Source organism: Nothoprocta perdicaria, unplaced genomic scaffold (genome assembly GCF_003342845.1).
Source record: "Nothoprocta perdicaria isolate Ctin4 unplaced genomic scaffold, notPer1 scaffold_452, whole genome shotgun sequence".
Classification (NCBI taxonomy): domain Eukaryota; kingdom Metazoa; phylum Chordata; class Aves; order Tinamiformes; family Tinamidae; genus Nothoprocta; species Nothoprocta perdicaria.
Genome location: NW_020455702.1, coordinates 9801 through 34042, shown reverse-complemented (window position 1 = coordinate 34042; position 24242 = coordinate 9801). Strand labels below are relative to the sequence as shown.

The 24242-nt window shown below is 60.5% G+C and overlaps 1 protein-coding gene across 1 annotated transcript in view; it reads left to right on the top strand.

Moving 5' to 3' along the window:
* Positions 1-8560: 8560 nt before the first annotated feature.
* The window catches only part of ATF7 (activating transcription factor 7), a 17062-nt gene continuing 1380 nt past the window's right edge, over positions 8561-24242 (top strand). Inside the window, exons 1-10 of the mRNA XM_026046677.1 lie at positions 8561-8621; positions 16550-16646; positions 17466-17584; positions 18841-18975; positions 19149-19309; positions 20384-20483; positions 20855-20968; positions 21102-21221; positions 21554-21742; positions 23104-23212. Of these exons, the coding sequence (XP_025902462.1) occupies positions 8574-8621; positions 16550-16646; positions 17466-17584; positions 18841-18975; positions 19149-19309; positions 20384-20483; positions 20855-20968; positions 21102-21221; positions 21554-21742; positions 23104-23212 (1192 nt within the window). The 5' untranslated portion in view covers positions 8561-8573. The remainder of the gene's footprint in view (positions 8622-16549; positions 16647-17465; positions 17585-18840; positions 18976-19148; positions 19310-20383; positions 20484-20854; positions 20969-21101; positions 21222-21553; positions 21743-23103; positions 23213-24242) is intronic.

Genomic DNA, 24242 nt, shown 5'->3' with positions numbered 1-24242 from the left:
GGCGGCGGCGGGAGGAGGGGGCCGAGCGCGGAGCCCCCCCCCCAAACTCTGCCCGAGTTTTCGTGAGGCGGTCGCGGCGCCGGCCCCGCCCCATGCTCCGCCTGAGTGACGGCGCCCTGCGGCCAATCGGCTCGCCGCTCGGGCCTGAGTGGCGGGCGGCGCGGCCAATGGCGGCGCGGGGTGGGTGGAGGTGCCGCGTTATGGGCACGTCCCTCAGGGTGGGCGGGGCTTTGGGGGCACCGAGGGGCCCGGGCGGTGCCTGGGGGGGGAGGGCCCCGTGAGGGGCTATAAGGGGAGGGGGCCCCAGGAAGGGGCTTTAACGGGGGGGGGGGCAGCATTTTGGGGGTACGGAGGGGGCGGGAGCCCCCGGGGGACGCTGGGGTAGCGCTTGGCGGGGGGCGGCCCGCGGGATGCGGCTGTGAGGGGCCATGGGGCCCGCGGGGGCGCCCGAGGGGCTCAAGGGGTTGTGAGTTTGGGGGGTCTCGATAGTGCTTGGGGGGGGGCGCTAGGTGGTTGTGGGGTGACCTGGGGTGCAGACATGGGGGTAGAGGAGCTTGGGGACGTCCTGGGGGGGCATGGGGGACAGTCCCCTCGGCTGGGGGGGGCTTGGCCCCAGCCCCCTCCCGATGCCCAAAGATCCGGAACTCGGGAACGGGGCGACCCGCCGGGGGCTTTTCCTTAATGAAGGAAAAAGAGGCGCCTGTGCCAGGGAAAACCTCCCGCTCCCGCCGCCTCCTTCGGCCTCTTCCCTTCCCCACGTCCCGGCGGTTCCTTTCTTTGGGAAGCGATCCCTCCTTTTCCCCGCTTGGATTCTGGGGAACGCAAGCGCCGTTAACGCTTTGCTGGATTTTTCCCAATTTGTTCTGCTGTGTTTTGGTGCGCTCGGGGCAGGGACCACCCGTTCCTCTGCAGACCAATTAAATGGAGTTGTCACCAAAACGCCGTCGTTTCGGCACAGGAATTCGGCGCGTTTCTGAACAGCTGCCCTTGTTAAACAGCGGCCTGGGCTAGGTTGTGTTTCAGGGCACGTTAACCCTGTTTAAACACGGAGGAGAAACTCACACGGGATGAATTTAAGGCCAGATTCCGGAATTTGGGAATTGTGTCGGGTCGACCTTGCTCCGCCTTTTTCTAAAGCCAAAGGTGGTGTCGCCTTTGGTGACAATTCGAGGGGTCCGTCTCATTTTCTCAGCACAGTTAAAACCAAACACAAAATGAATTGGTGGGAGCCGCTGACCAGGAATCCGTGCGGAAGCTCCGCACGGATTCCGGGTGGTGCTGATCCGTGTCCGGGATGGGCTTCGTTTGGAGCTGAGTCCTTCCCTCGTGCCGGTTATTTCTGCTCCGCTTGGAAATGGAGAAGCCAGGAGCTATTTTAGAAGCCGACAGACTCCGGCGCTTTGAGGAGCCTTTTAAACACAGCCACGAGTGCCTTAATTTCCCTGTCATTCCTTTGGTTATTCCTAATTGCAGCTTCCTCTCCCTTTTGGCACTTGGACCATCGCGTCCGTCTTCCCGCGGAGCCAAGCTCCACGGCCAGTTATTTTAATCGTTCCTTGTAAATCGATCCCTCCACAGCTGCTTAACTATTTTTTCCTCAATGCCTTCCAATTTGCCAATATTCTGGTACTGAATGGTCGGGAGCCTGCAGTGCTGCTCGGATCCGAGCCGGCCAGGACGTTGTCTCCCTGGATTATAGGGAGGGAAAGGCTCTTTGCGAGTGAGATGAGCTTTAACTCTTTGAGCAGGCAAAAGGTATTTCTAAAAATTGAATCCCTTCTTCTTGCGTTTTGCTGTTTTCCCAGTGTTTCTCATTTTTCCACCCTTCCCACTGTGTGCGTTTCGCACTCTGGTTTTTCTCAGCCAAATTCACAGAGGTTTGGGCCAAAAATCAGCTTCCTATTTGTGCCTTGCCGCCCCTCCGCTGGAAGTTGAGCCTGTCTGGAGACATATAAGTTGTTATTGGCCCTTTTTAAGTTGCTTTTTGGTCTGTGGGGCAGTGTTTTCTTTACTTGGAAGTGGTGCGAATCCTACTGCGCCCGGGATCATGTGGATACGGAAAACACGGACCCATCGCGCTGGACCCACCAGCGCCGTCGCTTCTGGTGACCGGCGACTTGCTTTTTGAGGCATCCGGTTATGAAGCCAAATGCAAACCCTTGGGCTTGGGAAGGGATCCCTATTTTCTGTCGCCTATCCTATGGGACGTGGTTTATCCCAAGTGCACGGCGTCTCCATCCAAGGCCTCCCCGCTCCAAGGGATCCGGAGCTCTCGGGAGGCCCCTGCGGCCACCTCTTTGTGGCGACCACATCTTTATTCCTTTCTAATGACCTAACAAAACTCTCGGCTCCCGGCAGCCCCCCGGTGCCGGCGTTGTCCCTCGCGGCGCGTTCGTGGCCGCTCGCTGCGTCCCATTTGGGATCCCGCCGCATCCCACGCACCGCTCCTTAGCCCTCTCCTTGCTTTCCTTTATCCTTCTGCCTTCCTTGGAGCCATAGTACTATTTTTCCAAGCTCCTCGCGCTGCATCTTGAGGCCGGATTCCCCAGGCTACCCTTCCAGCGGCTGTTGAGTGCCCAACTGCAGCGCTCCCGTTTTGGGAGGGCTCCGGTGCCGTAGGACAGCGGTGTTTTTGCCAGAGCCCTTCAGCCCTGGCGACCTGTTGCTTCCTGTAACGAGGTGTGTGGGTTTTTTCGCCCCGTTTTGCAGCAATTCTCTTTCTCCCCTGCGCTTTGAAGGAGCCGCGAACACAATGGGCAAATGTTGAGTAACGGAGGCCGAGCGGAGACGCGAACAAAGAGGCCCGGCCTCCCCCGGGGAGCCGCAGAGCTGTTTGATATCGAGGTGTGTAGGAAGCCGCCTATGGAGAACCAAACAAAAGCGCCTCTCCGGGCTCCTGCCCCTGGAATGTGGACAGGATTTGATCCACAGACCTTGGTGTCACTGTGTTTGTCACCCGCTGGCCGGCCTGGCCGCGCTCGTGTCACTTGGCCACGGCCCTGCGGCCAAGGTGTGTCTGGAAGCAGGTGGCCCTTGGCCTGATCCAAAGGGTGGGCATCCCATGGGATTGATCCGTGGCCACGCTCGTGTCGCTTGGCCGTGGCCCTATGGTCCGGAAGCAAGTCGGTGCCCTTGGGACATCCCATGGGATTGACCCACGGGGCTTCATGCAGAGGCCCCTGGGTGCTGCTCACCCACCCAGCTGTTTCCCCCCTCCTTAAGCCCCATCTGGGAGGATTTTCCCATTGTTTTCCCATTAAACTCTGCATTTTTTCCGAGGGGTCTCTTGCCTTTCCGCTGCTCACCTACCTGGCTGCCAGGCGCCGACGGGAGTGCGCGGCGCCAGCGTCTTAATATAGAGCGTTCCGCATGGGAACGCGCGCCAGGCCGCACCGGGTGCCGTTTAAACCGTGATTAATTCTCCGCCGGAGCGTGGGCTTCCCGCTGCCGGAGCCTCGCGGCGCCGCCGGCTCGTTGCCGAGCGCAGCAGCGTTTTCTTGGCACGCGCCTCCCTCGAGAGGCCCGAAACGTGAGGCCGCTCCGGCTCGCGCCGCCCTTGTCCACCCGCGAGCCGCCTTTCCCGTTGGATCCGCCGCCTGGAGCGGAGCTGGGGGGAAAGGAGCCTTTTCCCTCCGGGAATACGCACCCTGGAATTTCGCCACCGGGAGCCGCGTGCGGAGGTTTCCCGCGCGGGGCCCGCGTGCTCTCCGGGAGCCGCTCCAGGCCTGTTTGGCAGAGCCCTGGCGCTGGAGGCCCTCGTGCCTGTGGGAAAAGCGGAGGAAAAGGCGGCCTTGGAGAGGCTCTAAGGGAGGGCCTGGCTGGCGGGCCGCGCGGCGCCCGGTTTAACCCCTCTGCACCCGCAGCCCTGCACGGAGCGTCCCGCGGCCGCGGGAGGAGCCTTTCCTGGCTCTTCCCAATTCCAAACCCCAGGAGGGATGGAGGGAGATGGGATCCGAGGCCGGAGCGTTGGAGCGGCCTCCGCTGCAGACGCCGCCGTTACCTCCCCATAAACACGAAAGCGGCGGCTGCCACCGCCTTCCCCAGGGATATGTCACTTCATTGGCGGCAAACGGGATTGAGGAAGTTTATTCCCAATTTAATTGGATTAGGAGCCTTTTTCTGGCAGGGGTACGGTCAGAAACCGCTGCTTTTAATGCATATATAGGGGCAGCTGATCCGCGTGAGCCCTCTGCCAGTGTCAGGCCTCGCCTTGTGACTTATGGACACCACATATAGGGAATTTGGGCTCCGGTCGCCACTAAACCAGTCGTGGCGGCGGCGGGAAGCAACCCTGCTTAAACACCTCACGATGAAGCGCCGCCTCGCGCGGCATTCCTTCTGTCTGGAATATTTCTTACTCCCCGCTGAGCTCCGCGCTCGCCTGTGGAATAATGACCCCGTAAAGCGTGCGTGCCTTTGAATGCTAAAGAAATAAAAATGCCCACGTGTGGTGTAAATAATAACAGGAGGGACTAAATATTTTTCCTTTACGAGCGCGTGCGCGCCCGGCGGCTTCGTGCCTGCCTTTCCTCCCTCCCGCCGGCGCTATTCCGGTTGTTGTAATTCCTTCACATTAGCTCGAGCCGTAGGTACCTCCCGCCCTTGGCTCCGCGCAGCCCAGGCTTGGATCTCCCTTTCGGAGCTGCTCGTGCGGAAGCGCTGATGAAATATTTAAATATTTTCAGCTTTGACTTGGGCTCGCGAGGCCCGTTGCCTAAAGGGTTGGTTTTTGCCTCGTTATTTTCTTGTTTTCCTCTCGGTGAGATGCGAGCTCCGAAGTGTCTAAATAATTCCAGAAAATGGGCTTTGGGTTTCCAGGTCCCTTTGCACCGAGCCCTCCTGCTGCCCGGCAGCGCCGCTCAGCACATGAGCAAAGGGGCACTCGTGGATGACCTCTCTCCGTGTTCTCGCCCAGGGAAACGGCCGATTTGGGCTGATTTTGGCTAATTTTAGCTGATTTTAGCTAAAATCAGCGCTTCCTGCACCCTCACCCAGTCCTTGTGGTGTCCTCCGTTCTCCGCTTTCCAGTAGTGTTTTTCCCTTGGTGCAAAGCCAACGTCTGCACCGCTGCCCTCGGAACATCTCCAAAGGCAAAGCCTGATGCTTGTGCAGAGCTTGGAGGTGGCCTCCCTGCAGAAAAACTCCAAGCTTTTGGGATGCGTCTCCATGGATTGTCCTCTGCGCTGGAGAGGTGGAGATCCAGGGAGACCTGGGCACCCGGAGATGCTCAACGGGCTGGTCTTGGGTCCCCGCGGGCACCTCCTTCAGCTGGGGCGGCCGTTCCGCCATCGGAATGAGGTTGGATTTGGAAAGCGCCCGCCAGCACCTTGGGCACGTAAATCTAAGAAGCCTGACCATTCCTGTGGCTTTTTATGGAAAACTTGCGCTGTTAAATTGGCTGCTCCTTAGGATGGGTCAGGGTGCTGGCAATCCAGGCCCGGGTGCCCCTCTGTGAGCTTGGTGGGTGCTGCGGATCCGTCGCCCATCCTGGCGGATCCGGAACCCAACACGCCGAATATTCCCCCCGATGGGCAGGAAACTCGAGGCCGAGAGCTGCAGAATAATAAAGCGCCTTTCCTGGAATGGTCTCGGAGCAGCACGTTTCCTTCCTCGCATTTTAGTGGGAAACCTCGTACTATTTTTGAAAGCTTGGGAGGTGGAAGCGCCTTCCGCTTCCTTCTTTTTTGGATAGCGGGGAAGAACCGACCATCACAGCCTCCCTTTCCCTGAAAAACCCGGCATTCTTTGCCTCTCCGTCTGCAACCACCGGCAGTCAGGAGCGGATTCCGCATCCTTCCGCAGGGAAGTGCTCGGGATGCGCCAGAATCCTCTGGTTTGTGGTGGATTTTTACAGCCTCTTCCCGGTGCTGCCGGAGCCTCACGGGGCTCTGACCAGGCTGGCGTGTGGAGCAGGTGCCGCCTGGTGCTGATCTCCTGGGATGTTCCCGGCATTGGGATGCGGCGACCTCGCCGCTCTGTAGGCCGGCAGAACCGATCCACTGAGCGTGGCCTCGGAAAATGAAGCTAACTGGGAATGCTGCAGCCCCAGAGCGGCTGGATGAGGCCAAACACGGTGTTTTTGGGCCTCCCCAGCCCTGTACACCAACGTGCACCGTGGACACCAGGATCCCGGAGGCACCGTGGGCACCAGGATCCCGGAGGCACTGCGGACACAAGGAATTTGGAGGCACCGCAGGCTCTGAACAGCTCTTCGTGCCTCTCCATCCTTTCCCAAACTGCTTCGGGATGGGAATTCTTCCAGATGGATCCCGTGAGGTGCCGCCCAGGGGAGCTCCCTTCCAGGAAGGCTGGTCTCCCATTGCCGGTGTTGATGCGCCTAACACATCCCAGCGCTTTTAAGGGATGAGGAGAGCGGCTTTAGTTCCTCGTTAACGAGCATGTTAACATTCCCGGGACTGCTGGGTTTATGGACACGTTTTATGGGTCTGGGAATAGGGAATTCCAGCCAGGAACTGGCTCCAGAGCAACGGCTTGATGTTATTCCGGGCTTAACAGAAGCCTCCTGGGAAAGGCCTTGGGCTGCCCTGAGGGATCTTCACTTGGTGGGTGCTCATGGCACACAGGGGAGAATCCATAGTTTTCCTGCGTGGTAACTGTGTCCTGGTCGCTTTTTGCTCTGGGAATGTGTGCAGGGCTTCCCGGCGAGGATCCAGCCTCACGTGGGGCTTTGGGCTCCCGGCACAGCCAGAACCTGCAGTGTCTGGGTGCCTCACGGGGTATTGTTCCTGTAGCAGTTGGATGAGCGGAGCGGGTGCCATGAAAATGTCTGGAAAAGGCGGCAGGATTCCAGGATGGCCTCTGGGAAGAAGCATCCTAAGCGGAGCAGCTTCGCTGGGGACCTCGTCCCGCCACATGGAGAGACACGTTTGGGAGCTGAGGCCAGATGAGCAACACCCTAAAAATCATCCAAACAGTGAAACAGTGTCTGGCGGCTGCGGGAAGAGGGTTGGGAATGCGCTCCCGGTGTCCAAGCCCCTACCTCTTCTGCCTGTTCCTAGGGACAGGATTTATTGAAGCAATTTCTCCTGGCTAAACACAGCGTAAATCCGAGCACGCCTGCACGTCGCGGTTGTATTCCGGAGGGAACAGCTCGAGCTTTCCCTAAGGAATGCATGGATCCTCCCGGTGCTTTTCCAAGAAGCCGAGGTCTTCCCAGGCTGCTTAAATGACCATGGAAAAGAGCAGGATGGTTTTAATGGTCCTCCAACAGCCGTCGCTAGGTTGACTTTGGCCAAGGGGTTGACACCGCCTGTTAAGTTGTGCCGCTTGGCTGCTGATGCCAGCAGGCTCCAGGCGTGGAGCTCCCAAGGAATCACGGAAGGGATTCCCGACTGGAGCAGCAATGGGATGGCCTATCCATAAGGATTGGAGGTTGCGGGGGGTTGCAGAGCAGCCTCTAGCCCTGGGTGGCCCAGGCTCCTTTCGGAGGCCTTGGAGCATCCCGGGTGTCCGGGACGTTCCCGTGTGGGCTGGTGGCAGCCGTGGCTGCGGAGTCCAGCAGGGCCGTGTGCTGCTCCAGTGCCCGGCACTCCCATGGATGCAGATGAGGCCATCGGGAAGAGTTTTCCCAAAAAAACCCAGCTGGAGTCCGGAGTTTTGGGCCATTTTGGCCTTTCTTTGCGCCGCAGAGGAGCCAGCAGCCATTCCCGGAACGCGCTGCCAGAGAGAGCGTCTGCTTCATTACGGCTTCTTAAAATCCCCCACGGAAAAAGAATTCCCAGGAGGTGCAGAGGGGAGCCTTATGTCTTACATTTGCGGAGCTGGGCGCCTGCCTTTATTTACTCTTATTTTTTATTGATAAGCAGCGCTTTGCTCGCGGCGTAACGGGCCGCCGCGCCTTGTCATCCCGGCTCTAATCCGTGATAAACTGCCCCTGCCGCCAGCCTCGGAGTTTACCCGCTAGGGAGCCACATTATTGCCTTGTAAAACGGAGCACCACTCCTATAATCCCTTAATTAATTAAATGACGAATTTGAGCTGTCTCCCACTGAAGACAGAACTTGTTGGAGGAGAGGCCGTGGATTTATTGGATGGCTCCTTGCTCGTCCGCCTGTGCTTCTCTTCCCGGAGGTTGTCACCGTCTGCGCTCGGCGGCTCTGCAAAGAGCAAGGACAGAGGCTGGGCCCTTCCTCCGTGTTCCCCCATCCCGCCAAATTCCCATGGATGTCTTTCCAGGTTTTTGGCTTGGCCCTTCTTTGCTGTTCCCCCATCCCACCAAATTCCCATGGATGCTGTTCCAGGTTTCCCCTCCGTCGCGCCGCTCGGGGCCGGTGACGCTGACTGTTGCCACCACATTCCCAAAGCCCCTTCCAACCCCGGCCGCACCTTGGGAACAGCTCGCCCGGGAACACCCCAGCCTCATTCAAACCCAGCTCTCCTCGGGGCGCACAGGGCCCCTCCACGGCCACACGTTCATTAATCACCTCCCTGCAAAGGCTGATGCCGCCCTGCACATCCTAAATATATCTATATTTATATATATGGGGGGTTTTAGCTTATTTAACAATTTCCTCTCTCTTTTCTCTCCGCAGCGTCGCTCAGCTGCATGAAATATGGGAGACGACCGGCCGTTCGTGTGCAGCGCGCCCGGCTGCGGGCAGGTACGGATACCGGGTGCTCTGTGGCGCCGGGAATCGGAGCGGCTCTTCCATCCCGCGGGCACGGAGCTAAGGCGGGTGTTTTACGGGATCACGGGGCCATCGGCCCACCGGGATCGCGTCAATCCGTGTGCCGAGCGCCCGCGCTCCAGGCTTGTGCAGCCTTGTTATTCCGCCTTGTTCCTACGGTGCTTCCCGCAGGAACGTGCTGCCCGCCTGCTGGCGTGTTCCCGGGAACGTCGCTGCGGGCTCTTTAACGGCACCGGGTGCTCCATTGGGATGAGCCCGGTCCCTAAAGCAGCTGGGAATGCGACACTTGACGGGTTGTTATGTGACCCCCCAAAGGGCCGGGGCTATTTCGGGCCTCCCACAAAAGCTGCGGATTTTCCCTCCGCAGCCTTCGCCGGCTGCAGCCTCCCATCCACCTTTTCCCATGGGCTTCCTGCCCGGAAAAGCACCTTTGCATCACCTTTTATTCCCTCTCTCTGCCTCGTTTCCTAATGGAATTAGTGCCTTCCCAAAGCGGAGCGCTGCATCCCGGGCTCTGCTCCCGCTCCCAGCGCGCTCCGGACAGGGCTCTGCTCTTGTGGAAGCCCCAATTCTGCCTCCTGGGAGCTTTAGGGCCGCCTGTGCCGAGATGTTTGCACCTCGGAATGTCAGGAAGGCTCTTCCGGACATGGAATTGCGGCTCTTAAGCAGCTAGTAAGTGATCCCCGCGCTCGCTTGCCAAAACACCCCGCGAGGTGCCAAATTCCTGCGGCAGGGACCATCGGGAGCCCTAAGCGATCCCAGGGAGCCTCCCCGACCCCATTCACGCCGTTTCACACTGTATTTAATACACGGCGCCTCCAGTGGGTCCCTCGATGGAAATTAAAGCTAATTTTGCATCCCCAGGGCGCATCCTCCCCGGGAATCAGGGAACGCCGGGATTTTTACAGCCTCGAGCTCCTGGGGCCTCTTTCAGAAACACTTAGCAGCTTCATAGCCTCCGGGCGCCTCTGATTTCAGCCTCATCTGCAGCACATTCCCCTGCTCGGGGCCATCTTCCCTTTTCTGCTTTTCCTTGTATTTTTCCGCCCCGTTTTGGGAGGCTGCTTTTTATCTTGAAGCTCTCTGCCTGTGAAATTGCGCCCGTCACCTCCGAAATGGATGAGCCGCGGCCGGGCGCTTAATGGTGTGAGCACCTACAAGCCGAGCGGCGGATTCAAACAAGCAATTAAGGCCCACAACACTGTATTTAAATTTAATCTCCCGCGAGCTCCCGCAAATGGCATCTCGAGGCGGCTGCTCCCTCCTTTCGCCGTTCCAGCCTGCCGCTTCCGGGTAATTCCGGCAATTCCTCATGTTCGGATGGAAACGCCGGAATCGGGGCGGTTCGCCGCGCGCTGATTCATGGCGATCGGGCCCGACCCCACACGCGCTTTCCTCGAACGCCCTTCAGCGGCTCTTCCCGCCGGGAGGAGCGATGCTCCGAGCGGGATTTGAGGGATTTCCAGGATTCGCCGCGGTCAAGTCGTTCCGCTCGTCCGTCGCTCTGGCCATGGAGGAACGAGGGCCTGATCTGCAGTCCAGGCCGTGTCCCGATGCAGCGTCACGGCCATGGATCCCTCCCGGATCCTGGGATTGGTGGCCAGGAGCGGCTGGTGCCGTGCACGGGAAAGCTGCATAGCAGCTTCCAAAGGGAAAAATAAATCCCAGCGGGAAGCCGGAGGGGCCGAGTGCTGGTCCAGCTTCCCCGTCACCTTGTACCGCCTGTTGGCCCCGGAGCCTCCGCCTGTTGCGGCACCAGGGTTGTCCCTTCCGGAGAGGCTGCTCAGGGAGCGCAGGCTCCGCTGGCTGCGCTTCCCACATCCGTCCCCTTGCCCCTGGAGAAGCAGACGCTGCTCTTCGAGCCCAAGGGATGGTCAGATCCAACACGGGAGCATCCTGAGCATCCTCAGGTGCTTCCTTGGGATGCAGCAGTTGGAGTGGCTGCACCCCCCTATCCCTGTGCGTTTCCTCCTTTCGGACTAGAAGGAGGAATCTTTGGCTCCCCGCGCTCCGTGTTGGAGCCCTGGGCCGGCTCCTTCTCCCCGTGCCTGACGTCAACCCTCTCCCGTTGTCCCTTACGGCATTTCCCCCCTCTTTTCCTTAATGGAGAAAGAAGGAAATGCGGGAAAGGGGAAGGAGGAGGGATGGCGCTCCCGGTACCGCCGCGCGGCCGCCTGTGTCACCTCCGTGGGGTTGTAGGGCCGTGCGGCTGTTGGTGGTGGCCGCGCGGGGCGTTTCGGCAGCCTCACACGTAGGCGATTGCCCCAAATCCCTGTGGCTCCGTAACGTACGGCCAGGAAACGGCCCCGCGGCTGCCAGGCGCGTTTGGCCGCGCGTACGATCCATACGGATAGGGATCGGCATCGTCACCGGAGCGGCGGCTCCCTTCCCTCCTTCCGTCCTGCTGCAGTCCCCAAATATTCCCTGCTGTGGAGCTGCCGGCAGCCCCTTGAGGCTGGGAAGGGGATCCCAAGGGAAGCGGCTGCCCGGCGGCGGCCGGAGGGTTTTTCCTGCGGGATTAACGGGCCAGGGGATGAGGAGGTGCCGGGCCGGCGGCTGCAGCTCGCGACGGCTGCGGCAGAGCGGGAAGCCCGGATGCATCCGCATGGAGCCAGGGGGGCCGCCGTCTGCCCCCCGCCGGCCGAGTGCTAAAATGAGAAATTCCAGGGGGGATTTAACGAGCGGGCGGGATCGGCTCCCGCCCGGGGCCGCCACGGGCCGCGCTCGGCTCCATCCCAAGCGCTTCCCAGAGCCCAGCCACAAACCCCGCTCGCTCCTTCCTCCCTTTCCCCCGTATCCCTGCTCTAAATCCACGGAAACGGCCGCGGCTCCGTGCCGCGGCCGCCGTTCCCCCTCTTTGGCGCTTGCAGCTTTTGCAGCATCAATTATTTATTTGGAGGCTTTAGGGCTGAGCAACCTGCGAGCGCGGGATGACAGGTGCCGGCTCCAGGTCATTAACATGGGAACCTGCGGGTTAATTGCGTTAATTAGCGCCGGCGCTCGCGGCGCCCGAGGCGTTTTGGGCAGCGCCGAGGGGAGAAGCTCGTTTGGATGGAGCAGGCGGCTGCAAAGGCATCTGCAACCTGCAAACGTTCCCTCTTTACGCGCCTATAACTTAAAACCGGCCAGAGCCGTTTAAAGCAAATTGGGTAATAAAAAACCTCGCTCCGAGGCGGAGCCCCTCCATGCCGCGCTCAGCCTGGAATGAATTTTTATGGCCAAATTATAAACCCCCTAGAAATGAAGCTTTCGAATGGAAATGTTGACAGACCTTTAACTACAAAAGCGCCGTAATGGCGCTTCCTCCTCCTTTTTTTTTTTTTCCCCTTTTTTTTTTTAAAAAAAAAAAAGAATGGCTGTTTTAAAATATAATTAAGATTTAAATGTTATTTAGTGGTGGCGCTGGAAGCCGGGCGCTCCGGCTGCCGCTTCCCGTTTGCGGCGCGCGGAGCCGCTCGCCTGGCGGCTGCACCCGCACCAGCCCTGCCCGAATTCCCATCTCCAAATTCCCCTCTCCCAAATTCCCCTCTCCCAAATTCCCCTCTCCCAAATTAGTGCCCGGCTGCCAAAGCGCTGGCCGGATTCTGCAAGGAAAACGCAAACGGAGCCGGGTTGGGAAGCGGCTCCCGACGCTGCGGCCCCTCCAGCTCCTTAGGAATCACTTAAGAATTAGGAATTGCTCGGCTCCCGCCGGCTCTTGCCTCCCGTTATTCCCGTGCCCTCGGCAGCTTTATGGGAATAACCACAGCCCCGAACGACCGCTCCGATACGGAGCAGCTGGTCCCGGGCGCGCGACGCCGGAGCGGCGGCTGCAGGAGGGAGAAAGGAAAAGAAATGGGAGGTTTCCTTTATTGTTATTATTTTCCTTTATTTTCTTTATTTTCCCTTTTTCCTTTATTTCCTTTTTTAAACCCGCCTGATTTTTGCGCTTTATTTTATTTGGAGCCTCTGGGCCGCCTTTGGAAGCCGCGGCTCTGGGAAGGCCTCGTTGCGGAAGCACCGCGGCCGCGCTGCCAATTAACTGATTAATTAAAACAGGGGCTCCGGTTCGCGGCGTTTTTCCTGCAGAAAAAAACAGGCGACCTGTGAGCAAGGAAACCAAGCACTGGAAAAAGCAGGGAGCCGGGAACGCCACCGGCCAAGCCGGAGATGAGGCTGCTGCTTGGGGCAAACACTACAAAAACGGGTTTTATTGGTAAAATATTAATTTGTGGGCTGATTTCCCTGTTTCCTGTCGTTCCTAGCAAGCTCACGGCCCCTGTAGAGGTTTCGGTGCCGGAGCAGGAGGAGGAGGAGGATGAGGAAGGGCTGCCGACTCCGCGCGCTGGGGTAGGAGCAGGGGGAGCTCCGGGAGCTTCCCGGCGCTCCGGCCGCTCCGCCCTCTGCGGCAGCCGCGGAAAGAGCGGCCGGAAAAAAGGGAATAACGAAGCCGCAAGGATCACGGGCCCTTTCCCAGGCACACCGTTAATTTCTGAGTTCATTTTTTGGGTTAATTTTGAGTTTTAATCTTGGATTTGGGAATTCGGAGCGTTTGCCGAAGGCAGCCGCCGCTTCCCCGCGCGCTCCTGCCGGCTCTTTGGCTCCCAGCATTTGTTTTTTCGGCTTAAAACAATAAAAACACTAAAGTCCTGAAATTCCCCCCAAAAGGCAGCCTGGAAACAATGAGGCCCCCGCGGCAGCCGTAAATTACCCGGGCTGTAAAGGGCCCTGCAGGCGACGCGGCCGAGCTTTTGTTCCCGGGGCCTTTTCCCACCCGCATTCCGGGCGGAAAACGGGGTTATTTTTACCCGCTGGGCGCCTTTGGGAGCGAGCAGCGTCTGCTCCGAGCCCCGTAAGCACCCGGGGAGTTTTAGCATCCGGCACTCGCTCCGTGTTATCCCGTCAGCACCTCGGTGGGGGAAAATTGCTGGAAATTTCGGGGAAAAAGGGCTGCAGGTTGAACCCCGCTTGGGAAGCGCTTGGGAAAAGCAGCTTGCGCGATGCCGCTCTCCGCCGGGATTTTCCTCGCACTTAGGATTATCCCCTTCGTTCTTATGGAGGTGGGAAGTGCCGGTAAAAGGCTCTGCTGGCGGCTAAGAGGGGATTAGAGGCGAGCGCAGCGCCGGGAGCTGCAGCCAGGGATTTTGCCACGAATTTTGCCGTGGATTTTGCTAATGCCAGGCCCCGCACCGGCGCACGCAGCCGGATGCGCCTCCTCGCTGCAATTCCCACCTTGGGAAGCGAGCGCAAGGAGCGGCTTGTCCCTCTAAACCCAGCCTGTCTTCCCAGGGCAAAAGCTTCCACAGGCTTTTTCCATGGGCCCATCCGTGTGCCTGGGAACGGGTGGCTTTTCCAAGAGGCAAAATCCAGCAAATGGCCTCATTCCTGGCTCCGTTTTCTCTCTCTCGCTGCCGCGTCGCTGCCTCCAACAACAGGCGTGAAATCCCATTCCCTATGGAGCAGGGCTGCTGCTCAGGGCATCTGTATCCCAGAACGGTGGCACGAAAGTGCCAGGAAGAAGGATGCGTCTCATTTGTGATGACAATCACGGCATTCCCAAGGGCTCGGCAATCCCAAGGGCTCAGCAGATCCCAAGGATTTGGCAATTCCCAGAGTTTGGCAGATCCCAAGATTTTGGCAGTCCCCAGGGCTCGGCAGATCCCCAGGGTCCAGATCCCAAGGGGGTGTCCGTGGAGAGGATCAGCACCGAACCTCTCGGAGCCGCGTTTTCCTCGGTGTTTTCCGAGCACGGGAATGGGAATGAAGAGGCTGGTGGCCCCTGTGTGGGTGCAGCGTATTGCACCCTAATCTGCCTCCTTTTGCACCCTAAATCGACTCCCTTTGCACCCTAATCTGCCTCCTTTTGCATCCTCATTTGTCCCCCTTTGCACCCTAACACGGCACCTTTTGCACCCCAAGTTGGCCCTTTTAGCACCCTACCTCAAGTCCTTTTTCCACCCTCATTCCCCCTTTTGCACCCTAATTCTTGCCCTCTTTTGCACCCAAACCTGGCCCCTTTTTGTGCCGTAATTGGTCCTTTTTTTGCACCGTACCTACCCCCTTTTTGCACCGTAATTGGCCTCTTTTGCCCCGTAATTTGCTTCCCCACTCGCCTCCCTTCAGCGCGGCTGGGCTGTAACCTCCCCTTTGTGCCGCAGGGCTCACAAAGAGCCCGTCTCTATGTATGTATGTGCATATATACGCGTACGCATATATGTATGTATGCAAATCTATATGTGCTCCACCGTGGGGAAGTAAACGCTGCCGGCATTGCAGGCACCGCGCGGCCGATCCCGGCCGGCTCCAGCACGGGAAGAGCTCGGCTCCGTGCCCTTTGCAGGCACGTATAGATTGTGTATGTGTGTATATATGTAAAGAATCTCTGTAGGCGTGTGTATATGCAAAAAGGGTCGTTTGGGGAAGGATTCGCAGGAAAAAGAGTCTTTTTGGGGAGATTTCACGGGAAAAAAGGTCGCTTGGGGGAGGATTCACGGGAGAAAAGGTCTTTTGGGGGAGATTTCACAGGAAAAAAAGGCCGTTTGGGGAAGGTTTCACAGCTTGAATCCCAAATGGAGCAGGGGGGCTTTCCAGAGGGCAGGAACACCTCTGCTTTGCGCCCGCCCTTGGGAAGCGCCACGGGTATTTGGCTCATTCCCTGCGGAGCTGTGTGTGCGGTGTGCTCGGAATCACCAGTTTTCCTGCTTACGGGGCTCCTAAACCCCTCCGGTCACGGCCTCCGGAGCGGGGCCGGGAAGCGGGAGTATCCCGGCTGCTTCTCCCTAGCTCCAGCCATGGCACCCAGGGCCCATCGCCCCGCACGGGCACAAAAAAAGCGGAAAAAGGCAATTTAGCGCCACTATTCCTGCCTCCTTCCGGAGCAACACATCTTGGGAATGCTCTGGGCGGCCGGGCCGCCTGCTTCCCGCCGGGAATGGCCCCGGCTGGCACTCCGTGCACTCCCAGCACAGCGTTCCCGGTGTCGCCTCGGCTCCTGCTGGGCGGTTTGTGCACGAATTAACCCCCCGACTGCTGGGATTTGCCCTCGGCGCCGCTCGGAGCCGCTCCGGGCCCCTTCCCGTGTTTATTTTATTTAACAGCAACAGGAATATTATTTATTTTATTTAAGAGGTCGGGAAAACCTTCCCGCTTTCCCGGCGCTCGGAGCTGCGAGATGCCCAGGGAAGGAGATTAAACATGAAAAGCGGCTGCGGCGGCTTTAACTCCCCGCCTTTATTTCCCCCCCCTTCTTTTTCTGCCCGCCGTGACTTTCTTCCCCGGGCGAAATGACATGATTTACACCCGGGCGCCCGGCGCGGGGGAACGTGCGCCGCAACCCAGATCGTGTCCCGATGGAGCCGGGAAAACGGGAAAACAGCGAAAATCCCACCGGCCACGCAGCAAAAACACCCGTTACTGCGGCAGCCGCAGCGGCCCCTTCTCCCGCTGCTTCCTGCCCTGGATCCTGCTCATCCCTTTGCTCCGTGTGAAGCGGGGCCGGAGCATCCGGGGCAGTCGCTCCTGCTCCTTTCCCCTCTTTGGGATTTGGGGTTGCCTGGGGCGCTTTTCTCTCCTGTTTTTGCCCCGTTTGGGGGTTTTGCCCCGTGCTTTGTGCAGCCGCGGGCTGAATCTGGGCATTTCTCTGGGCCAAAACCCCGGGTATTTTTCCCTGGGGACTGCAGATCATCCCGAACAGTGGCAGTTCCGTCCAAAAAGCCGCAAGAGCAGCAAAATCAGCCCCTCGGCCCACCCCCAAAGCAGCTCCGTGTTTCAGCAGCGCTTCCAAACCTGCCCATTCCCAACCAATGCCCCCCATTGCTTCAAGTGCCCCCTTTGCCCCCCGTTTCCCCGCAAGCCCGTCCACAGGATCTCCAACCAAACGCCCTTTTCTCCTTGCTTCTCCTTCGCCCGTTGTTGGCTTGCAGCGCTTCACCAACGAGGACCACCTGGCGGTTCATAAGCACAAGCACGAGATGACATTGAAGCTGGGGCCGGCGCGCACCGACTCGGTCATCATGGCAGGTACGCGGCGCCGCGCGCCAGCCCGCCCGGAATGCGGCACCGCCGCAAGATTGATGCCGGGCACCAGCTGCGCCGCAGAGCCTCCCATAAAACCCTCCCGTGATCTGCATTTAATCAGGACGAACGGAAAGCCAGAGGCTTCCGAGTCGCCATTTTTCTCCTGTTTTTATTTTTTTCCCCCTTTTTTTATGGTAGGATTGGGTTTTTGTGGCTTTTCTCCCCCTCCCTTTTGCAGCTCTCGCCCTTTTTATGAAAGCCGGGAGATTTACGGGCCGGGAGGCTCTGGTGCGGTCGGTTTTCCCGAGCTTTTGGGCCGGCGGTTGCTGGATCCGGATGGCGGCTACAGCCGCACACCCCCCGCAGCACCGCGCGCGTCCGCCTGTCCGGCGGGGGCACCGCGTCCCCGCACCACCCTCCGCCACGGCTGTTGCAGGGGGACGGCTGTGCCGGTGCTCAGCGAGCCTGGTGGTTGTTGTTGGTGTTCCTGCTCGCTCCCGAGGCTCCTGCTCATTCCTGGGGTCCCCTCTTGTTCCCGAGGTTCCTCCTGGAGGTTCCTCCTCATTCCCGAGGCTCATGCGCAGCGGTCTTGGGTGGTGTTTGGGGTCCGGAGCTGCCCTTTGCCCATGGATGGGGCGCAGCCTTCGCTGCCGGGCATGAGCGGCACTGCGGGATGAACAGTTGGGCGCAGGATGCAGCGGGGCCGGGTTGTGGCCATAGGGATGGGGCCCCAACGCGTCCCCGGGATGGGGCAGGAGCCCCGGGATGGGATCGCGGTGGCTGCGCTGCCTTTTCCAGCCCCTTTTCCCGTCCTCCCCGCAGACCAGACGCCGACGCCAACGCGCTTCCTGAAGAACTGCGAGGAGGTCGGGCTCTTCCACGAGCTGGCCGGCTCCTTCGAGCACGACTTCAAGAGGGCTGCCGAGGAGGACGAGAGGAAGGCAAGCGCCGAAGGCCGCGCGAGACGCCGCCGTAAACGGGCACCGCAGCCGGGCCCGGCGTAGCACCGGCTTTGGGGGCTCCCCATTCCCGTTCCGGAGCTTTCTGCGTCAAATGCATCCCAAACGTCTTCATGGGGAGGAGATGCAGGAGAGGGTGGAAGATGCAGCCCCTCGGTGCCCCTAAAGCCGCTGCGGATCAAGAGGGGTCTGCAAACGGGGCCGCTTCCCCACCCAAGATCCGCTTCGGGGCTGAGGGACGCGGGAGCTCGTCAGAGAGCCGCTAATTAAGACCCTTGTTCCCCCACGTCCCGCACATCCCATGGACACACACGTTTCCTAAACGGATCTGTGTCCCCGCGCGCGCTCGCAGCCCGCGGCGCCGCTCGGGAGCAGCAGCAGTGCCGTGTAAATCTTCCCCAGACAGGCCCAGGGACGGAGGCATCGGGATTTCAGAGTGAAAAACCTGCCGCTTTCACCCACTTCTCCCAAATAACAGGCTCTGGGAAGCAGTTTCCTAGGAAGGCTCCCTCCCTGCGTTGGGCTCCTGGAAAGCTCCCTCCTCTCCCCCAGAACTGGGGAGAAAAGTCCCCATATTTCCCATCCCTTTTCCCCTCCGCTGCCCAGGGTGGTCCCAGCAGCAGCCTCTTAATGAAAAGCAGAGGCCGGGGCTTCCCTGGAGAGCCTTGCGGCGCCTTTCCCAAACATTAATCCCTTCTCCTCGGCCATTCCCGACGCGGCCGCTCTGCGGAACAGGGCAGGTAAGGGCTGCCCCCCACCATCCCACGCCCACAGATCCCTCCTGGTCTGCAGCCCAGGGCGGCAGGTCCAACCCTAGGGAGGAATTTCCATCCCTTGGCAAAAGGCAGCACTTGGGATTGCGTTTTTGGGGCGCTCGGAGCTGTTTGCTGGCCCTCCTGTCGCCTCGGGGGTTTCAAGGATTTGGGGTTGTTCATGGAACGCTCTGCAGCCCATGGGCTTTGCGACCCGCTCTCCTTCACAGGGCCCTTTTCCACAGTAAGAAAATACCAAAAAAAAACACAAAACGGTGGAAAGAATTCCATGTTCCTGAGGAGCCCCAAAGTGGTGCCGCATGTGGGACCGTCCCCACGAGGGTCTCGGTGTCGCCGCGGCCATCGCGCTGCTCGAGTCCCGATAAATCGGGATTTATCCCGATAAAGCGAGCGGGATGATCCCTCGGGGAAGCCTGTGAGCCGAGCGGCGCCGCCAGCCGCGCCGGTGCTTTCTGTGCCCCGCAGAGCGCCGCAGCCCTGGACATGTCGCTGCCTTCCACCCCGGACATCAAAATTAAGGAGGAAGAGCCGGTCGAGGTGGACTCGTCGCCTCCGGAGAGCCCCGCATCGAGCCCGCCGTCGCCCCGGAGCAAGGACAAGGTGGGTCCAGGGGACATAAATCGGTGGCGCTTGGGCGGCAGCCTCTCCACCCAGCTCTCCGTTTGAATTTCACCTTCAATTTACCTTTTTCTTCCCTCAAATTTGCTCCGAACCCCTGGGGAAGAGCCCGGCGGCGGGTAAGTGACGGCGCGTGTCCCCCTGCGTGTCCCTAGGAGGTGGCCTCCAAGCCGGTCATCGTGCCCACGCCCACCGCGGCCATCGTGCGGCCGGGCTCGCTGCCGCTGGCCCTGGGCTACGAGGCGCTGCCGCCGCCGGCGCTGCCCTCGCCCACCTCCGTCATCACCCAGGCGCCCCCGGCCAGCCGCCAGCTCGGGTAAGCGCCGCCGGGCCCCGCGACGCCGCTCCCGCTGCTCCCGCTATTCCCGCTATTCCCACTGTTCCCACTGTTCCCACGCCGAAGCGACGTTTTCCAGCTCTGGGAGCACTCGGCCTGCACCTCGGGAGCCGCTTGCTGCACAGACCTGCTCCTTTGCCCCGTTTTGCCCCGTTTTGCCCTTAACGGGCCGCCCTGCAGCCTCCAGTGCTCCGCTCGGAGGCTCCATCCCACATGAAGGAGCCTGGGAGCCGCGGGAGCCGCCTTGGAGCCCTCAGGAGCCACACTCGGAATACCGAGTTTGTATTGTGTCCGTTTGGGCACTCTCAGGTCATATTTTCTGGCCTAAGTCTTTTTGTCCCCCGGCCCCGTCCATCCCCCCTCTGTGACGGGAAGTTTTCCATCCCATCCGGAGGCACTAAGGGGTTAAGCGCCTGTGCCGGCACTTCCAGAGGGCACTCGCATTCCTTTGGGGAACCCAGAGAAGGGAGAAAAGCAGCCGGCAGTGTCTTTCCCGCTCCAGCCGGCGCTCCCTGCATCCCGTCTCCGTGCGCGGAGGCACGGGGAGCGCAGAGCCGTATCCCTGCCTTTCCCTGGCTCACCACAAAGGCAGCTTTGGCTCCAAGCTCCCCCGGAGGCGGCTTCCCGGCAGCTCCGCTCTTCTCCCAGCTCTTCTCTGCCTCCATCCGGCCTCCCGCTGCGCTGCGGGAGCGCAGCCGAGCAGCGCTTCCTGCCGGGAATGCTTTCCTTTTCCCGTTTCGGCTGCTCCGCTCTTCCCGAGCCGTTGCATCCTGCCAGCTCTAGCTCCGTGTTTAGGTTTTTAGGGAGAGTTAGAAACCCTTGTGCATGCAAAGCTCCCTTCCCGCAAAGCCTTCCCGGGAGCTCCCGGAATGCTCCGCGCGGGCTGGGAAGCCGCTTCCACATCCCGCATGTTCCCTGTGTGTGTCCCAAGCAGCAGCCAGGGGAGCTTTTCCAGTGGCCGGGTGGGCATCGTGCTCCCAGCACACACGGAAAACGGCCCGGGGCGCTGGCGGGGAGCACGAAGCCGCCCTGATCCGACGGATTTGTGTCCAGCTCTCCCACAGGATCCCTGCCGCTCGTGGTGCAGCTGGCGAACGGGCAGGCCGTGCCCGTGCTGCCCGGCCCGGCCGTGCAGATGCCCTCTGTGATATCGGTAAGGGACGAACGGGCAGCGCTGCCACCCCCCTGCCGCACACACCATCCCGCTTCCTGCTTGGGAAAATTCCCAATAATCCGGTCATCCCACTGTGCGTGGGGAGGCTGCACGAGCAGGAGGAGCGGAGCCTGCCCTGGCAGGGTGGCAGTAGCAGCTCCCTCCGCAAAGGGCACCAAGCTGTGCCCGCACAGACGGCTCCCGCCTCGCTCCATGCTTCCAAGTGCTTCCATTTGGAACGACACGCTCCCACGGAAGCACTCCAGCTTGCTGGGCACATGGAGGCTGGGAAAACTGGCTCGGGAAGGGGTTATTCCGGAGCGGAAGGGCCCTGCGGCTCCCCCAGCCCGCGTGCTCTTTCTCCCCGCTAGCTGGCTCGGCCCGTGTCCATGGTGCCCAACATTCCCGGCATTCCCGGGCCGCCCATCAACAGCAGCGGCTCCATTTCGCCCTCGGGGCTCCCGGCGCCCTCGGAGGCCAAGATGGTGAGTGGGGAATTGGCCACGCGGGGACGGAGGGCGGCCGTGTGGGCAGAGCCGGAGCCGGCATTCCCGGCGCCCGCTCGGCTCCGGCAAAGCCTGGGAAGCGCCACGGCGCTGACGCCCCCCGTGCCGGCAGAGGCTGAAGGCCACGCTGACGTCCTCCTCGCTGAACGGCGGCACAGCGGCGCCCGCGCGCCCGGAGCGCAGCCCGGGCCTGGGCCAGCAGCCGGACGCGCCGTCGCCGGCGCAGCCGCAGGTGGGTCCCGCGGGACACGGGCACCTTGGCACAATGTGCAAAAAAAACCCTGTTTTTTCAGTGCAATTTGTCAGTTTTCCTCCCCGCGCCGCCCCGGCAGCACAGCTGCCTTGCCTGCCGCGCTCCGGCGTTGGGAAACGGGCGTTTTCCCCCTCATTTTCCGGGTGAAACACTCCCCCGTTGTGCAGCCGGCTCGCCCGGCTCCCGCCAGCCCAAGTGCCGGCTTCCCGTGCGGATGGCCGCCTGCGATTCGCCTTCCGCGGGGATCATATCCCTGCGGCACGCCGCCCGTGTCGCCTGCCATCCCGCCCGCTCCGCGCCCCTTCCCGCAGGTGTCCCCGGCGCAGCCGACGGGCGGGCGCCGGCGGCGCGCGGCCGACGAGGACCCGGACGAGCGGCGGCAGCGCTTCCTGGAGCGGAACCGCGCGGCCGCCTCGCGCTGCCGCCAGAAGCGCAAGCTCTGGGTGTCCTCGCTGGAGAAGAAGGCCGAGGAGCTGACGACGCAGAACATCCAGCTGAGCGTGAGTGCCGCTGCGCGCCGCCGGATCCGGAGCGGGATTCCGGCCCGCGCATCCCTGCTCCGCTCCCTGCTTCACATGCCATTGCCCAGGAGGAGCCTGAGCCCAGGGAAGCGCTGCCAGTTGGGGAAGAGCTTCCAGTTGGGGAAGCACTTCCAGTTGGGGAAGCTTCCACTTGGGGAAGAGCTTCCAGTTGGGGAAGAGCTTCCATTTGGGAAATGCTTCCACTTGGGAAGTGCTTCCATTTGGGGAAGAGCTTCTATTTGGGAAGTGCTTCCATTTGGGGAAGAGCTATCATTTGGAGAAGAGCTTCCATTTGGGAAGAGCTTCTATTTGGGGAAGAGCCTCCATTTGGGAAGAGCTTCCATTTGGGAAGTGCTTCCAGTTGGGGAAGAGCTTCCATTTGTGAAGAGCTTCCATTTGGGAAGTGCTTCCAGTTGGGGAAGAGCTTCCATTTGTGAAGAGCTTCCATTTGGGAAGTGCTTCCAGTTGGGGAAGAGCTTCCATTTGTGAAGAGCTTCCATTTGGGAAGTGCTTCCAGTTGGGGAAGAGCTTTCATTTGGGGAAGAGCTGCTTGCCCCACCAAGGTAGCTCTGCAGCCTACGGAGCCTGGAAATCCCAGGAAGCAGCTCTGGCCTCGGGAGGAGCCCCAGGCCCATTCCCACCTCGCGGCCCTGCAGCCATGCGGATTCCTGCGGAGAGCCGGAGCTTCCTGATTCCCAGGAGCCCCATCCATGGACACATGTCCACAGGCACCGTCCATGGCCGAGCCTCGTGTCCGCTCCGGCCTTTTCCCTGCTGGGGCTCCCACGCTGGGATTCACTCCCTAGCCCTCACCAGGGTGGGTTTAATCTCTTCCCAAGATAATTATAGGAATTGTTTCCAGGGGCAGTTTCACAATACAATCGACCACCTTCCTGCTCCCTCTCCAAACTCCTGAGCCCTTTAGCATTCCGTAGGCTCCGCGGCAGCCAGCAACCGGGAAAGCCTTGGAGACTCGGGCAGAAATGGAGCGACTCGGCCGGTTTTCCCTCCGAGTAATGAAAAGGAGAGGGAATAAAGAGCCGGTCGGGCGGGAGACGGCAGGGAGGGTGACGGAGCAACCGCCAGACTGGGGGTTTAGGTGTTCCCGGGCCGGCAACACCCGGACTGAGGCTGTGGGGCAGCCGGTGGCACCGTGTCCCACGCGTGTCCCATGTGTGTCCCTTATCCCCTGCATGACCGTGTCCCCTGCATGTCCCATGTCCCACGCGTGTCCTATGTCCCCCCCATGTCCCGTGTCCCCCCCGTGTCCCGTGTCTGACACATGTCCCGTGTCCACCACGTGTCCCACGCATGTCCGTGTCGCCCATGTGTCCCCGCAGAACGAGGTGACGCTCCTGAGGAACGAGGTGGCCCAGCTCAAGCAGCTGCTGCTGGCGCACAAGGACTGTCCGGTCACGGCGCTGCAGAAGAAGAGCCAGGGCTACCTGGGTGAGCGGCTCCACGTCCCTTCCCCGCCATTCCCGGCTCCGCGTGGGAAGCGGGATGACTCCCTTGCATCCTCCTGCCTCCCTTTCTGCTCCCTTTTCCCCGCCGGCGCCCCGGTGGCGGCTGCGTTTCCCTCGTGTCACCTCCCTGGCTCGCTGCCGCCCTGCTGTTTTCTCCCGCCGACTTCCCGAGTTCCCACTCATTATTATTCCCGCCGCTCCTCCAAAAGGAGGAATTTGTCACTGTTTGGAATAGAAAGAGGGAAGTTCCCCCCGTTCCACCCTGCGCCGCGTGGATGCTGCGCGATCTGGGAGCATTTCCCAATGGGATGGGACCAGCCGGATGGTCCTTACAGCCCATCTTACATCCGTCTTATTCCCGTTTTTTTCCCCTGCTTTATTTCCCATTTTGTTCCCATTTTGCCCCCTCCTTTACTCCCTATTCCCATTTTTCCCTTCCTTTATTCCTCATTTTATTCCCAGAATTTCCCCTACTTTATTCCCCATTTTATTCCTAGATTCCCTCCCTTTTATTCCCCATTTTATTCTCATTTCCCCCCTCCTTTATTCCCCATTTCATTCCCATTTCCCCCTCCTTTATCCCCTGTTTCATTCCCATTTTTCCCCTCCTTTACTCCCCATTTTATTCCCAGATTTCCCCCCTTTTATTCCCCTTTTTATTCCCATTTTTCCCCTCCTTTACTCCCCACTCTGTTCCTCACTAGCAGCTTTCCCGGCCCATCCTTGGGGGGGATCCAGCTTGGGGGAGAGGCAACAACACACGGGGTGCAGGAGGGATTCCCACAGGGATCAGCAGCTCCATCCCCGGGTTATTCTGCCTGGCGGGGCCTGGGGCGGGCGCCGCGTCCCGAGGAGGGGCCCCCCCATTCCCATGGCATTCCCGGCTCCGGCGGCGGCTCCTAACGCGTGTCCCGCTGTGCGGCAGGGAGCGCCGAGGAGGCGGCGGAGGCGGCCGGGGCGCCGCGCGCGGCGGCGGCCGCCGGCAGCCCCGCGAGAGCCGCCCGCTGCAAACA